Source organism: Haliotis asinina, chromosome 9 (genome assembly GCF_037392515.1).
Source record: "Haliotis asinina isolate JCU_RB_2024 chromosome 9, JCU_Hal_asi_v2, whole genome shotgun sequence".
Lineage (NCBI taxonomy): Eukaryota > Metazoa > Mollusca > Gastropoda > Lepetellida > Haliotidae > Haliotis > Haliotis asinina.
The window spans coordinates 43,566,961-43,583,630 of record NC_090288.1 but is presented as its reverse complement, the minus strand read 5'-3'; the positions used below and the strand labels follow the sequence as shown (position 1 = coordinate 43,583,630).

At 37.1% G+C, this 16,670-nt stretch overlaps 1 protein-coding gene across 1 annotated transcript in view; it reads left to right on the top strand.

The window, feature by feature from the left end:
- Positions 1-5,468: 5,468 nt before the first annotated feature.
- LOC137297030 (glucose-6-phosphate 1-dehydrogenase-like) overlaps positions 5,469-16,670 on the top strand; it is a 31,239-nt gene continuing 20,037 nt past the window's right edge. The window contains exons 1-4 of the mRNA XM_067828980.1: positions 5,469-5,606; positions 14,896-14,933; positions 15,084-15,192; positions 15,733-15,941. Coding sequence (XP_067685081.1) covers positions 5,496-5,606; positions 14,896-14,933; positions 15,084-15,192; positions 15,733-15,941 — 467 coding nt within the window. The 5' untranslated portion in view covers positions 5,469-5,495. The remainder of the gene's footprint in view (positions 5,607-14,895; positions 14,934-15,083; positions 15,193-15,732; positions 15,942-16,670) is intronic.

The window sequence follows — 16,670 nt, the reverse complement described above, 5'->3', positions numbered from 1 at the left end:
AGCGGTTTGTGGATAGCAATGAAAAAGAGAGATTCTTTTAGACGTATGACATTCGCAATTATGTGCTGTGATATTCTCTCTGACGACAAATATTCCATGACAACATTCCATGACGACAAATTCTTGCTCCCATTTGAAGCAGACTTGACGAAATGTTCTATTCCCAATTCTAAACCCGGACAGAAATACCCATATATTTTTACTGAAATAGTTCGAAGACATTGATGCCATTATAAAACGATTAACTGGACACCGCTTGTACCTATACATACTATGAAATAGAATACAAAGATTGGATGTACTTATATCTCCAGGTCTTTTAGGTAATGGAAAAACAGTCATTTTAGTTCACTGTTTTGAATGGCTTAATGATTTCATTTATGGAAACGCTTGTAATGAACGTTGCACGAATAGCGTGTTATTTGATTCTTTTTCACGTCAGTATGAATTTGTTCATTTTGGTAAGCACGGAAAGGATGTGACGCAACTATTTCGTAAGTCAACATGAAGTGACCATGAAGACGGGTAGAAAAAAACGCAAACCTTGAAAGCTTTTTTCCTCATTGCGCGTCACAGTTATGACGTCAGATCGACCATTATGACGTAGAGAATATGGCTTAGGGTCGGGCATAACATATGCCAAATTTTAGGCTCTGTTGTTCTCGAAACTGGAATACAATTTGATTTCCAATCTGTTTCCGCAAAAATGTGTAGCTGTCATGATTTATGTTACTTTGAAATCTGGACATACGGATAATATGAATAAATCCATGTAATAATAGATATATAGCTATTTAAATGCTTACCATAAGTAACACTTTTATGAATAGAACATGATACCGGCGTCATATCAGCTGTTTCAATCAGAAGTGGCTACAGTCATTTGATACTTCTGAGTGATGAATCTGAATCTCCCCAAATGTATGGCAACCTGCTAATACGGCATACACTGCACTGCGTGTGGGAATACGTCAATAGACTCGGACGCGCCATTCAGCAGTGGTACTCAATTATTTCCTGCGATATGATATTAATGTTCGTCTCGGCACGAGTTCGATGTTACAGTATATCAACAATACGAGACTGGCATATTATCTGACCATGACGGTAGTTACATTAAATGGTGTTATAAAGAGGAATAGGGCTGCAATATACTATGGTAGCCCGGTACTGACACATTCAGTCCCGGTACAAATACCACACTGGCATAATCGAAGTCATACTGCCCTTGTCAATCTTTCTAAATCACCGCATATGCTTCTGATTTGATTCTGCTTGCAAATTTAGAACGAGAAATATATTGACAACTCTTTAGCAAGGCAAGGGATCAGTATTTTGCCCCTGAAAACATCGCTGCACTTTAGATTGTCAATCACTCAAAACACACGCACAGTGCTGGGGAGCATTATAATATTTATACTCACCCGAAAGATTAAAGAAATTAGGTTATTTTGAGAATGGTTTTAGTAAAGATATGGTCACAGTTACTTTTATGAGCAATATATCTGTTAAGCTTATTTCTAAAATTGTCGTACTGATTTTACTGTAAACTAACTGCAGGACAATATTATAATTATATATATATATATATATATATATATATATATATATATATATATATATATATATATAAACATATCCAGATAGAAATGAATAAATAATGGCAATAATGATTTGTCACGTGTATGTTCCCGTAATTTCCATGTACTAAATAGATATAATTCACTCTCCTTTTATCGATTTGCTACATTTGATCCTGTGATTTTGTGTGCATTTATAACGCACCGTCACGCTGACTTGCAGTTGTGATGTCGGCAAGCGCTGTTGTCTCAACTGATTTGTGGCCAGTCATCGCAAGCGTTCTGCAAACAAGCGCAGATGTATGTCTTTGGCTGCTTGACATGAGCATCTAAGTGGTACCTGTTGATAACATATTGAAATCATGGCCTTGTCAATTTTATATTGAACTTGTGATGGTCTTTATTATCCACTTAAAACGTGGACATCGATACAAAATGACACTCAACCAAAATGCATTGCTACACATATCCTGACGGTTAACTTTGTACTAGTGATTTAACGATTGATCATCTACATGTAATGCCCAACATTACCACACTATTTCACGTGTTTATATTGTCACTGATCCAAGGGAGAAACAGCAAGTACGTAAGCTAGTCACGATATGCTCTCGAGAATAATTTCGTCTACCCGGGAGTTGAGTTTCGTTAACAACAGCACATGTCTCCACACGACCATCTCGGTTTCAGTAGGGCAGGTTGCAGTTTGCACAATGTAGCAACTTTATAATATGGTAAATTAACATCTTACAACGTGGAAATGTTTTAGGCATCTAGTTATATAGGGTAGTGGGTGTTACATTTACCAGTCTTTGATATATTGGTTTTATGACATAATGAGAAATAAATATACAAAAGAACACGAGTTGGATTAAGAGCAGCAAGTATGCGTGTGTGTGCAATACAAATAATGGGAATTGTTAACCAATAGTAAGTGTTTCCCATAACCGCTGTCGAATAGAGTTCGATATACCGTCGGTTTTAAACTACATTTGCCTATGTCGAATTTCGGTGAACCCCGGAAATTGTAGAAACCAAACTATTTATCTTCTAAATGAAAACGTTACTTCACTGGCCTAATTGTGCGTCAAACTATACGAATTCTTGATTACACACTTGTGAAGATCCGGTTTAGAATTGATCTTCGCCAACCTATACTTTTCGACTAGTGGGATCAGGTGGTGAGACTTTGTTCACTTTGTTGACACATGTCATGGTATCCCAGTTACGTAGATCGATGATCATGGCACTGTCCACTAGATTGTCTGGTCCAGGTTCGTTTATTTATAGACTGTCGCCATATAGTTCTAACATTGCTGAGCGTGGTGTTAAGAAAGGAAGAAACAAACAAACAAATCATATATAACTCTCGTTCGCGTTGAGGAAATGCAAGAATTTTTACACGCATGCACGTATAATAACCTATATATAGACAGCAGTGTCTCTGTTGCATTACCGGTGCCCTGAGGTAGCCTAATGTTTAAAGCGTCCGCTCGTCATGCTTAGGACCCAGGTTCGATTGCCCACGGGTACAATGTGCGAAACCCATTTCTGGTGTCACATTACTCCATTGTACATACGGATCATCGTGGATGCGTTACCTCTTGAGTGAGTGAGTTTAGTTTTACGCCGCACTCGGCAATATTCCAGCTATATGGCGGAGGTCTGTAAATAATCGAGTATGGAGCGAACAATCCAGTGATCAACATCATGAGCATCGATCTACACAATTGGGAACCGACGTGTCAACCAAGTCAGCGAGCCTGACCACCCGATCCCGTTAGTCGCCTCTTACAACTCGCACAGTCGCCTTCTACAGCAAACGTGGGTTGCTGAAGGCCTACTCTACCCCGGGACCTTCGCGAGTCCGTTACCTCTTGATATTTATTCTAATGGAAAACAACACATTAAGCTCTATATTATGTGTGCTTGACTACACTAATTGGTTCCGTTTTTCCATGATCACGCACTCGAAAAACGAGGAAAAGGAAGCAGTAGTTTTCCCTCAGTGTTGCCATCTTATAACGGATGTATCAGTTCGTTGCACCTCCATGTCGTCCTTTCAAATTCGACAAATATCACAAGCAAATATTATTTCCCTTTTTGTGATGGTATAGGTTGTAGGTCTAATATAAGATCCTAAGGGGGTTCCGCGTCGACCCAAGTTTAGCTTCTGTGCTGGAGGTGACAAATTGGATCTGGTGGCCATGCTCGGGACCTGGTTAATGGCAGGTCTTTGCACACGGCCATGGGGATCGTTGTTGACCAGTTCTGTTGATGATTCCGAATGCCGGATTGTCTGACCCTAACTCAGTTATTCACAGGTCGCCGCCATAGCTAGTGTTTTATGGTAAATGTTGTTATATTAACAAGCAAACAAACAAACCACACTAACTAGTATGGGAGCACGGTTGTAGCGATTGCTGCATCTATTCTTTGTTAACATGTTGTGTCGCCATAAAGTGCTGGTTGTCGTGTCAAATCAAAGCACCACTTCCTTCTCAATACTGACATGGTTTCTTTTATTACTATACCCCATTCTCGTGCTTGACTAAACTGGTACTCATTAAAAACTTCACTTCTCCCTCTTTGAGCTGACACGCGATAAAATAACTATAATACTTTTCAACGCGGCCATAAATCCAACTCACTCACTCACCGAACCATACAGAAACTTTTTACATCATTTCTTTGCCCATTGAGTGACGAGTGTTACCCTGGGAACAATTTCCTATCGATGTTTACTCTACGTATAGTAGCTGTATCCAACAAAAATAAAAAGTAAAACAAATTAACAAAAATAAAGTTCAGGACCACCCCAATTTTCAATACTAAAGAATTTAACTTATAGAATATCTTCTCATATCTTCTGTTTGTGATATACATTGTTTTCCGGGAGCTGAACACGGACTTGTTCCACAGAATCCGGTTGCAGTTTGGGGTCATATCTGTTTACCTTGAACTACCTGGTCCGTATGTTGCGGATCTTATGTAGGAGAGTCAAACGCGTAGACGGACATGAGTGACGTACTTGAATCTATGGAAGCGCAACATCAGCTGATTTCTGTGGAATTAAGACTGTATATCTTGCAAAGATATAATTCGACGTAGAAATATAAAAAAATAGTTTTGTTTTATTACGGCCATGTGAAAGAAATGCCTGTGCGATTTAATTTAACCAAATTCAACATTCACAACCTACATAAATCATGAACGTTCAAAATCGTAAACTTTTTGATGCGAGACCTCGGTGTGTTCAGTCTAGATCACTTGGCAATAGTTGTCACCAAATTTGTTACGAAGAATGTAGATCGCGTAGCTTAGCATTAGAAACCCTTTTTGATAATTGTAGATGAAGAAATATTAAGATGGCGTTTTGTTTAATGACGGTGCAAGAATGTCAGCTATTTTATCACATAAGGGCAAAAACGATGATAGCAGCGAGGAAAATTAATCTGAGGAAACGTTTTATATTTTCACGTCGGAATGAAAATTCAGAGAAATTGGAAACAAAGAAAATAATACAGACAGATGGATAGGTGAGTATGCCCGCGTGGAGGCAAGTAACAAAATTTGCTATTGTAAGTCGCAACTGTATTCTCTTCACCATGGCTAAATGGAATGAACGAGAATATTGTCCTTTATTTAGTTTCCCTGATATAGAACAAGGCCAGGCACGATAATACAAATGACCCATATTGACTGACACAAGAACAGGACACTGATTATAAACCTATAACTCATGATTTCTCGAAATGCTCAACAGCTGATGTATACATTAGCCACAGAGCAGCGAGGGCGAGTTTGCAAATTATGTCCTTTACGGTGTACCATACAACGAGCCCGGCTCAGGCGCAGTGAGACACAGCGCATACGTGAGATTTACTTCCTGCTCAGTTCGTCTGCAGCTTCAGTATGACAAGCATGGATTCGCCAGCAACGAAGGAAGTTTTGTCTCGCATCCGAGATTCTTTGGAGCAGGAAGGGCACGGTGCCTCCCATGTATTTGTCGTGCTCGGTGCTTCGGTAAGCAATGTCATCTGTTTTCTAAATGTTTCAGTTTTAGAGCGTGACAACTTGGACTTACACTACAACAATAAGTTGCCCAAGGGACGAAACTGTCACTGAAAATGACTCGGCGAAATATCAGAACTTGCCTTATAGCACTAATAGTGACTCTCGCGTTGCCGATAATGTTCAAGTTCGCTTAGTAATGAAATAAGTTTACTGATGCATATTTTCGGCGTCTGCAATGGCATTTCCATTTTATTTCACCGTTATGCACGTTAGTGATTAGTGGACGGAGTTTGCAAACGATGTGAACTGGACGCTAAGCGCTGTGCGAAGCATGGGTGGGAGGGGACTCGCTCGTCAGCAAGTGAATGTGCGGTGAACTGGCTCAACAGAATCAAACCATTTCTATCATGTAAAATAGAGAATGTCACTTTTTTTCACTGACTTCCTGGCCAAACCGATTTACTTTGACCAGCATGGTGATTGTGAAGGCGACAAAACCTTGACAATGTCCGTTACACTCACAATCACAATAACTGAATCAGGAAGGGAATTCGACCTGAGAATTCCCTCACAAGATTGTAAATAATGTGCAACTGTACTGTAAACATTTGTGTCAGTATGGTTTGTTACAGCATTATCAAATCACTTTGGCATTTGATAACATTTTGCATATTCACTTGTTTGAACAGTTAGAATAAAAGTGACTCTTAAAAACTTAATTATTAAAGTTTTACACATGTATAATAATTTTATGTATATATTTATGCAGAATTATGAAGATGCTGTTATGACAAACAGCTGCATTAGATATTTAAGTAGCAACAACAGTATTTGAATAGCTGGACGTTTGATTAAAATTATTAATTTAACTTTGAGATATCTTAATTTTCTGTTATCAGTTATGACCATTAACTGAATATCAATACTATACTTTTAGGCAAGAATTTTCAAATGAAAGTCATATGGCACCTTGAGGATCATCCACCTTCACTGTCAAAACACCTGTGCAGTTTGCATATCTTGGTTACTTAGCAACTCACATGTACAGAATATTTTTCAACATGGTCATGTTTATATTCCATTCACCATTCTTATCAGTTTATCTGTAAGACAATGCTCATGTGACATTAAACTTTTAACTCACTTATTGTATGATGCACCTTAAAATTTTCTTACACCCAGAAATTGTAATTTGCCATGTAATCCCTAGACGTGATATGACTAGTTTATCAGACAGTTTTTGATGCACAAACTTGCAGTGTGAATGTGACATAACTGTGGTCATTCAATGTCTGGTGCAGCTGTTACAGACATATTGAATATAGTTTAGTAATTGATATCATGTATTCTGTACATCAAGAAGAGTGCCTGTTATTTAGTGTAAACATGGTAAAATGATGATTCGTCTGCTAACACTATCACATCTAATTTTGCTAAAATGATATCAAAGCTATGTTGATCTTGCAACCATTACTAAGGAAAGTCCTAGTGGATTATGAGACTGAAATCTCATTAAGTAACACAATTTAATACAGCATTACAATGCTTTCATGTTGTCATGTTTTTTAGTAAACATTGATAGAGATGAGTTAGAGAAAACGTTCATATAAATGTTATAAATGTGAATGTTCGATATGGATCAGGTGACGTCAAGTCAAACATTATATACATTTTCTTAGCATTTTTCCTTCAACTCTGGCATTGAAGAAATCTTGTTTCACCAGTGAATGCCAATGAAATATTACTTCTGCCAGCCTTAGGTAACTTACAGCTGGTAAGTGAGTTTTACACCACCTTTAGTAGCAATATTCCAGTAGTATCATGCAGAAAACACCAGAATATCATTTAGCTGTTGAGACCAAAGAGAAAATATTGACAGCTGAAATGTCCTGCAATTCTTCACTGAAAAAAAAAGTTCAGTGAATAAACATTGCTGAGCAAACTGTTTGGAACTCTGTCACCTAGCAACTGTTGTGATCTGAAACTGCTGGGACTGCTGATGAAGCATGACTGAGCATTATGTGGACAGTGAGCTACATGTATTACTAAAAGTGTCCTGTCTTATCATTTTAAGTTTTTTTTGGCTGGGGGGAGGGGAGGGGGTGGTTGATAACTGCAAACTAAACATAAGCCTATTCTCGTTCAGTAGTTGTTTAATCCTAGAAATGCAAGTCACCTCTGTATATTGATGATCATGCTGAAAACATGACTTGACAAATTCCTGATATAAATTAGAGAATGTTTGCAGACATTTGAGGCGTTCCAGAATTATGTCTGTACTTAACTGTTTTCTTATCTGCTTCAAGATTGCTGACAAATCATGATAATGTAGGTTTAGCTGTTTTTGTAATTTTGTTGATCACACAATTTTGTTTAAGATCCATTAGCCATCATCGATCAACTGTTTTATGAAACGATTAATCTGAAAGGGTTCATGACATTTGTCTTGCAGTTTGATATCAGCCCATATTAACTGAAATCCAATTTTCCTGTATCACTCACTCATTAATACCTCTAGGGTTTTGTGTCATGCATTGATTTGTATGCAGTTTTCAAATATGTCTGGTTTGAATTAAGAAATTATGTAAAATAGGATGAAGGTAAAGAGAGTTGGTTGGTTTGTTGTTTAACACTGCACTTTGCAATATTCCAGCTATATAATATCAAATCTGGACTAGACAGTCTAGTGATCAAAAGCACGAGCATCTATCTAAACAATTGCTATATTTAGTCACTTCTTACGACAAGCAGTTGGAAAAAATGTCATTAAACATAAGAGTATGCTTGTAATGTTATGCTTGGTTGATGTGAGTTGTACGCAGTACAAAATACTGCATCTTCTATGCATACAAAGTGAAACGGAAACAGATAGTTTCCTTGGAACTAGAACGAATGCCCATTTCAATCATACAAGATGGCAGATCATTTCTTACAACTAACATTAACATTCTAGTAAGAAGTATATTTTCTTAAGTCTGTTATCTCGTGTTGTGACTTGCATTGTGAAATAAGTCCTGTAAATCAAGTGGAGACATTTGAAAACAGGTAAATAGAGGTAGAACTATTTGTTTTTAGTATGTATTAATTCAACGTGATTTGAGTAGTATTTCACATGTGAGTTTTAAAGTTTAAGGTAACTCTCCATTATTAGTCAATTTAGAAGTCTTATCATCCACACACGATATATAATGAGACATTTCATAATTCTGAATTCTGATTCAAAATATGTAACTGTGACATCTAATATTCTGTACCCATCTGTCCTTTGTTAGAAGGTAGGTGTAGCATCATGTACATATGAAAAAAACAACATAAATAGAACTTACTGAGCGTTACATCAACACATGTGATCCGCTTCAATTACATTCTCAAATTACTGATGTTGATTTGTGAAATATTACCTTTTATGTGTTATAGTTAATGAATTAAATGAAACAACATATTGCTCAGATTTTGTGCGTTTTTGTCGTATAAAGTTCAAGTTAATATGCACTAAAATTCAGTGATAGGCGCAAGTAATTTTACACACACCCACATGTTGTGAATAGTTTGACTTGTTTAGTATGGATACAAAAATTCAAATTACTAACACTAAAAATTTGAAGGCAGTTAGGGATAGGATAACTCAATCATTTGCTGTAAATTTTACTTTGCCTTTAGCAAGAGAATAACTAAATTGGAAGATGGAATTTCTGTTTGTCTCCTGAAAAGAGTATTATTATGGATAGTATGGGATAATCATGATTGCCAGTGATTCCCCTGGGCTAGACAAAATTAATTACTCATTCCTCGATAGTTTTTCTCATTGTGAACAATACATTTGTTGGATGATAAATAGAATTTTACATAGCTGTCTCTTGTCTAGTAAAATTGTGTTCTGTCCAGCAAGATCTGATTAAAAGCTGCCATTATGAGAACACTCAAGGTAGTGGAGATGATTTCAATAAAAGTCATTTTCATGCTTGAAATCTCAAAAGTATTATGATATTTGCAGCTGATGCCCCAAAACTAATAAATGTAGTAGGGTAATACATTTTCAGTGGCATGGTTTATGTGAAGAATTATCATGTTAACAGTTGATGTATGTAGTTTTAGTGACAGTTGATTTGTGACGATGCATTCACTCCTTGTATGGTTGTTTCAAATGCAAGTTGTGTTGACATTTTGTGCTGTTGAGAAGTTGAGCACACATAATCCAGAAGGGGTGATCTTCATATCCATGAAATGTTAAGGTCAAGAACATTGAAACTGACAGAAATATATGGATAATTGCCACTATTGCAGAATAGGTTACATTTCTGAAGTTGGCAATGTCACATAGCTTAGTTTTGTTTAATGTAATGCGAGTACTGCGTGGAAAGACGTTGTATGCTGAGGTTTGTAATCATTCTCATGATATTTGGAACTTAAGATCATTGGTAAAAATCATTACGCATTCACATGACTTTTTGTTCCCTTATCAACCACAAATCTTCAGTGGAATATTTTTGACACTTAGGTTCCATATGGCTGTTTTTGAAGAAATATGATAACCTGCTTCTTGGGTTAACTGTTACCTGAACTGCTGTTTCAGCTTGACACAGTGCTCCAACATGTACTTCAGTTTAGTGAACCATAATTAATTTTAGAAAAAGTGTCTGTCTCAGAGTTACCTCTCCTTTGGCCCCAATTGTGTTCTTAGGCTTGGCAGCACTGCTGTGCCCATGGGATTCACAGTTAGGTGATAGTGAGTTTAGTTTTTCCCCACTTTTGGCAATATTCCAGCAATGTCACAGCAGGGGGACACCTGAAATGGGCTTCACACATTGTACCCATTGTGGGAAATTGGAACCTGGATCTTCAGCGTGATGAGTGAACACTTTAACCACAAGGCTCTCCCATCGGCTCCACAAAGGTGGTGAATGGACTTCGTACTGTTGAAGGTGACTTGTGCAGCACTTCTGTATGTGTCTAGCAACACCAGTTTGTAAAACCAAATTTGTTAAAGCAAGCAGAATCAACACAAAAATTGAAATTGCAAATAAAACTTACTATCCACTATACCCATGTCATTCAAACATATTGACCTTCCCCAGATATGACAGAGGTTTACTTCATCAAACCCTCAGTCAGTGGTCAAGTACCTTGCCATTCTACAATGTTCCATGACAATAAAATCTGTGAGAATCATTCTGAAAGGTGATATTTTCTTGGACATTGTTATCTTAAGATATCAGCTGCATTTATTAGCAGACCTATCACATCTATCAGTTGTCCCCATAACTGGATGTGCATTTAGGCTTGTTTGAAAAAAATAGCAAGTTATAAACACTGACAAATGATGACTCAGCATTTTTCACTTGTTGGCTAACGATACATCGCTCATGTTTATACATTCATGGTCAATTCAGCATTTTGTGGGGTTTCGTTTCTGCAAATAATAGGATTGATTTTTTTACTGTTTTGTAAATATAATCTTATGGATATTTGCGATGGAATGCCTGGAGATTTATGGGCTAATTTACAGGCATAACAGGAACTCATGTTCTAATGTCCCAAACCTTTTCCATTACCCAAACATTAATCCTTTCTTTAAAAGATTCTCTTGAAAGCCATGCTTGTAATAATGGTGATGTTTCATGATGAGATTAGTCTGACAGAGAGTGAGCAGACTGTCAAACAGCTGGTCAGTGCAACGGCTCGACCTCTGCTTTAGCTGTTCTTAATTAGCAAGGAATTAGATTGTGGTGAAGAAAGACCCTTACGATCGATATCTTCACGTCTAGAGACCATTGTGAATTCTATTAGTCTTTCATGATCATATTGCCCTTAGTGTAAGTCCTGTAAATCAAATCTGCTTGCAGTAATTGATGTCAGTGAGGGATCTTACCATGTAGGATTTTATTTATCTTGATGTTTTTGACCTGGCAATCCAGTTTAGGGAAAGTTACACTTTGATATTTACTGTTGCTTCTTTTATTGCCTTATCTGTGTGTTTAGAAGATTAAAAAGATTAATTTAGAAGCAAAATCACTTAAATTTCTTTTATAACATGTGCTTAAGGATTACGTTTGTTTTATGTTGGAAAGATTATTGATTATTTGATTTTTTTTTCAAAAACATCTTATACCGTACCTAAGGGTGTTAACCAAAGACAGGCAATTTCACTGCAGTAGTAAGATTGTTATTGTGGTCGTTGGTGGTTAGGTAGTCCATCAAACCCATGAAGATCTGCAGTCAGTCAGGGTCTCATGCCTATCATAAGAGAGGGCTAGCAGGATTGGTTGGTCAGGCTTACTGACTTTGACCTGTAAACAGAGTGTCTGTCTTAACGAACGCCTCAATGTTAATTCTGAACTGTTTGAAGCATGGGTATCAGATCGTACACTTCAGCCAACCTATGTGAATCAAACATTCAAATCTTGCTGTTTTTTTTTTTTTCATCGGTATTGTCTTCATAAAGATGTAATTCTTCTTCTTAATATTCACAGAATATTGCTGAATGAGGTGTAAAACTAAACTCACTCACTAAAAACAAATTTTCACAGGGACTATGTTTGGTCAAAATTTATTCATTGGAAAGAGAGTCAAATGTTTTTGTAGCCATTGCTAGATTTTGATCACAACACTAGAAAAACAGATTTTAAGTTAACTCCCTTCCATCAATTTCCATTCGCAAAACATTGGTATCATTTAATGTTATTCGAGATAAAAATGTAACTACCATGAAGTACCGAATGAGTTGCTATTGGCAGCAGGGTATACTCTAATGTACCACGCTTGAAAACGAGGTACATTGAAGATAACAGAAGAGCGTCCGACCAGTCAGAAAACAACATTTATGTGTGAGGTAAAATAAGTCATCTTATCCCAGTGTTTACAGGGGTTGTGAGGTAGTCCAGCAGTTAAAGTATTCACTTGTTTCCTAAATGAATACAATGTGTGAAGCCCATTTCTGGTGTTCCACACTGTGATATTGTTGGGTTATTGCTAGAAGTGGCGTAAAACCCTTTTCACTCACCCAATTCTCAAAAAGATAAAAAAATTATAAAAAATGTATGTCATAGGTGAGTGATAACATGTTCATAGACAATTGCTTTTTGTATGCTGCAATTGTCAATAGGAATTCTGTTTCTGCCTGTCTAAATGTGTCTATCACGTTGTATACAGGATATTATCAAGGACATAACTTTCATATTGAGTATTGTTAATATTTCGTTTTTGCCATCCCAGCTATGCCTGATGGAAATATAATGATATATTCCTGATTAATGCTGCCTTGTTAAGACAGTGGTGTAGAGGCCACTGTGTAATCAGTGCCACCACCTTGCCTTGATGAGTACATTGAATACATTGATAGTGGCGTGTTACACACTGTTCAGTTATGCATTAAGACAATTATATCTACCAGCTGGAAGCTTCATCAAGGCAACAGACTGGACAGTTGGTAATATGAAAATAAAATAACGAACTAATTAAACAAATTCAGCATGTCGTTTTGCATCTTTAGGTGAAATGTTTTGGTTGTAGTTGCTATTATTGATATGAAAATGAAATAACATAAACTAATTACATAATTTCAGCATGTCATTTTGTATCTGTAGGTAAAATATTTGGGTCATAATTGCTGTTATTAATTTGAAACTAAACCAATTAAACAAATATAGCATGTCATTTGGAAGGGGAAACAGTGGATGAACAATGGCTATGATAAATAAAGGTTTGAAGCAATATTTTCTGATAACAAATTGTGAGCATGTGACTCGAGTGGGCATTTTGGACATAGGTAATTTGAAGAATAATTACCATTCACATCAGACTACTTGCAGGACATCTCATCACACAATAACCCTAATATTCTTCACTTTTTTTGAAAGATAAGATACCATCTGTGATGACATTAGGTAACAGCTCTGTTGTGTTAACCAGTTTGGCTTTTCAGCTCACATATTTCTTTACCAGTATTTGTGTATTAGTTGAATACAGGCATCATATATGCATGAACACTACTTCAGTGAACAAAGCATGTTCCACATCCCACTGTTTAACCTACACAGCTGACCCTAACCTAGTGACGCATTCAACCAATTCTGTATATTTCACATAATTAATTAGTTGAGGACAACCTTTGAAGTAGAACTTTAATGTTTGAAAATGTCTTATTTTTGGCACATGTCATATAGAATGATAAAGAATAAGATAAATTAAATACCAGATAGATGCAATTCCCATATTAGGTTGAAGAAACCACACCATTTCATGAATTCATTGTTTTTCATCGTCACTAGAATAAAATATTAATATTAAAAAGTGATGTTTCACTTTGTACTGATCTGATATGTATCAAAGTGTCGTATGCAAAATTAAATTTAATTACAGGAGCATGCATGCTCATAACTACTGTCATTTTACCAACCCCCACCGTAAATTTCTTTGCAACCCCATACATCAGGTTATATGACAAGCCCAGTGCACAGCTGGCCCTATAGTACACCCTATCATAGCTAATAAATCTTTTTGACTCGGAAGTATTTAATGATGTTATGAAGAAGCTTCTCTGTGTTGCTGTCCATGTTGCTGATGCAGCGCTTGCAGCATGTGATTGCGAAGTGCATACACCCGTATACCAGGTGCTCTGGATTATTGTCCAATATAGAGCCTAGACATCTCACAAACAAAATAATTGATAAACTATACATTTTTGAGGCCTCAATAATGCAGACAGATTTCAAATTATGATTTGAAATTATAATCTATCCTTCCGTTTGATTCTGACCTGGCTACAAGGCCAATTAAAGTCTGCTTCTTATTAGTGTTGTTTGGAACAAAAAAGCGGTACTTTTTCCGACTTTCCCTTCTGTAAACGATGGTACTGGATCCGTGATATCATTAAAGCTTGAAACCTCAACTAGGTAGTTGTTACCTTAGTTGACATTTTATATCAGCCTTTTGATGAGAGTTGAGATGAGAAAATACAAGGCGATAACCATATTTGTAGTGTTGTTTGCAGTATTTTAGGCAATGTTGCAATATATTGCTTCTGTGCCTTACCCCCAAATTAATATCGAAAAATTACAACCAAAGCAAATGCACATTTGATTTATTGAATATAATGTATTACCCTATTTTGTGTTCGTCTCATAGTGTATATGGTACAACCCTATGCTGGCTCTTTGCCCAATTTAAATGATAACAGTAGAGTAACCAGGTAGTTTAGTATCATATCTCCTTTCAGTGTTACTGTGTATATTGTCACTGTATATGAAATTCTAACCTGCACAGCCACACAGTGTTAACAAAGAATTACATCCTGTTTCAGGGCGACTTGGCAAAGAAGAAAATTTACCCTACGTTATGGTAAGACTTAAAACCTCTATTTCAGTAATGGTGCTTATGTATTTGTCATAATGATCATTAATCTGTAATTTTAAAGTATCATTAAAAACTCTTTACTTTCAAAAGTGATAAAAGCAGTTGTCAAGTGTTAAACATCACATATCTTTTCAGGTGGCTTTTCAGGGATGGCCTTCTTCCTCCCCAGACCTTCTTCATTGGGTATGCCAGGAGCAAACTGACAGTAGAAGCTATCAAAAAGCAATGTATTCCACACATGAAGGTGAGATAACAACCTTACATGGTATGCACTGCATTGTAACCATTGGCGCCAAGCCTGATGCATAACATCAACCACTGGTTTGTCTAGTCAGACAAAGATACTGGGAAAGTATCTCAGAGTGCTAGCATTATAAACCAGCATCAGTCTTGATTAGTTCTAGATGCCACATACACATACATGTTAATTGTCTGTGTAAGTAAAATTCTTGAAGTCAAAGGTGAAAGCCCGCTTCACTCGGTTATTTCTTTTACATTTAAGAAAACCAGCCTCTTCTTGTTTGGAGAGATAAAGATGGTTTGCCCTGGTCAGTTTCATACCTTGAATGGGACAGTGGGGTGGTCTTGTGTTGAAAGCGTTTCACTTGAAGGCCAGGGTTCAGCTTACATCATACAAGTTGTAAAGCTCATTCCGAGTGTCCCTATGTCAACACTCAAGCAGGGAAACCAGTATGACTAAGAGCAATAATATATGACACATTAAGCTGTATGGAGCTTTGATCCATTGGAAAACCCCTTTCTCACTTACATGCTTGACCTCCAGGTAAAGAAGGGTGAAGAAGCAAAGGTTGAACAATTCTTCAAGCTTAATGAGTATGTGGCTGGCAGCTATGATCAGGCAGAAGACTTCTCCAAACTGAACAAGGCCATCAAACAGAAGGGAGATCCAAACAGACTGTTCTACCTGGCCCTGCCACCATCAGTCTTTGAGACTGTGACCCTGAACCTCAAGGCAGTCTGCATGTCACAAAAGTAGGTACTTAGTGCCATTTCTGGTATGTAAATGTAAGTCCCCACTGTCAAAACATTGGTATACTTATGTGTTACATTTGCACCGTGCACATTTCAAAATGTATTAGTTGTCCGGGGAGCATTGGTCTTCAGCAACCCATGCTTGCCATGAGAGGCGACGAACAGGATCGGGTGGCCAGGTTCACTGGATTGGTTGACAAATGTCATCCTATCACAGTTGCATGTATCGATGCTGCTACTGTTGATCACTGGATTATTGAGTGAAAGACTGACTGTGAACAGACCACTGCCACATGGCTGAAATGTTGCTGAGAACGGCATTAAACAACAACCAAACAATACAAAATCATACTAGTATCATGTCGTATGGCTGTAGATGCCGCCAGAACTGTGACTCGAACTGACTTTGGATACCTTTTGGTATTTTGTTTGAGAATTTTAACACACCAATATGTCATTGAAACTGTTAGATTTTCTGCATAAGCAGCTGATTGTCTAGATTCTATTTATAGACATCATTGACCTGTGTTTTGTTTAGGTCAGTGAACATTATGTTCATATATAACCATGAAAAGAATAGTTAATGTTTATTGATTCCACTTCATAGCAGTGGTCTGTGATAAAGAGGAATGTTACATTCATCCCCAGTTACTTGCTCTGTCTCTCTTTCTCTCTTTCTCTCTCTCTATATCTCTCTCTCTCTCTATCTTTCTCTCTCAGCCCCCACCC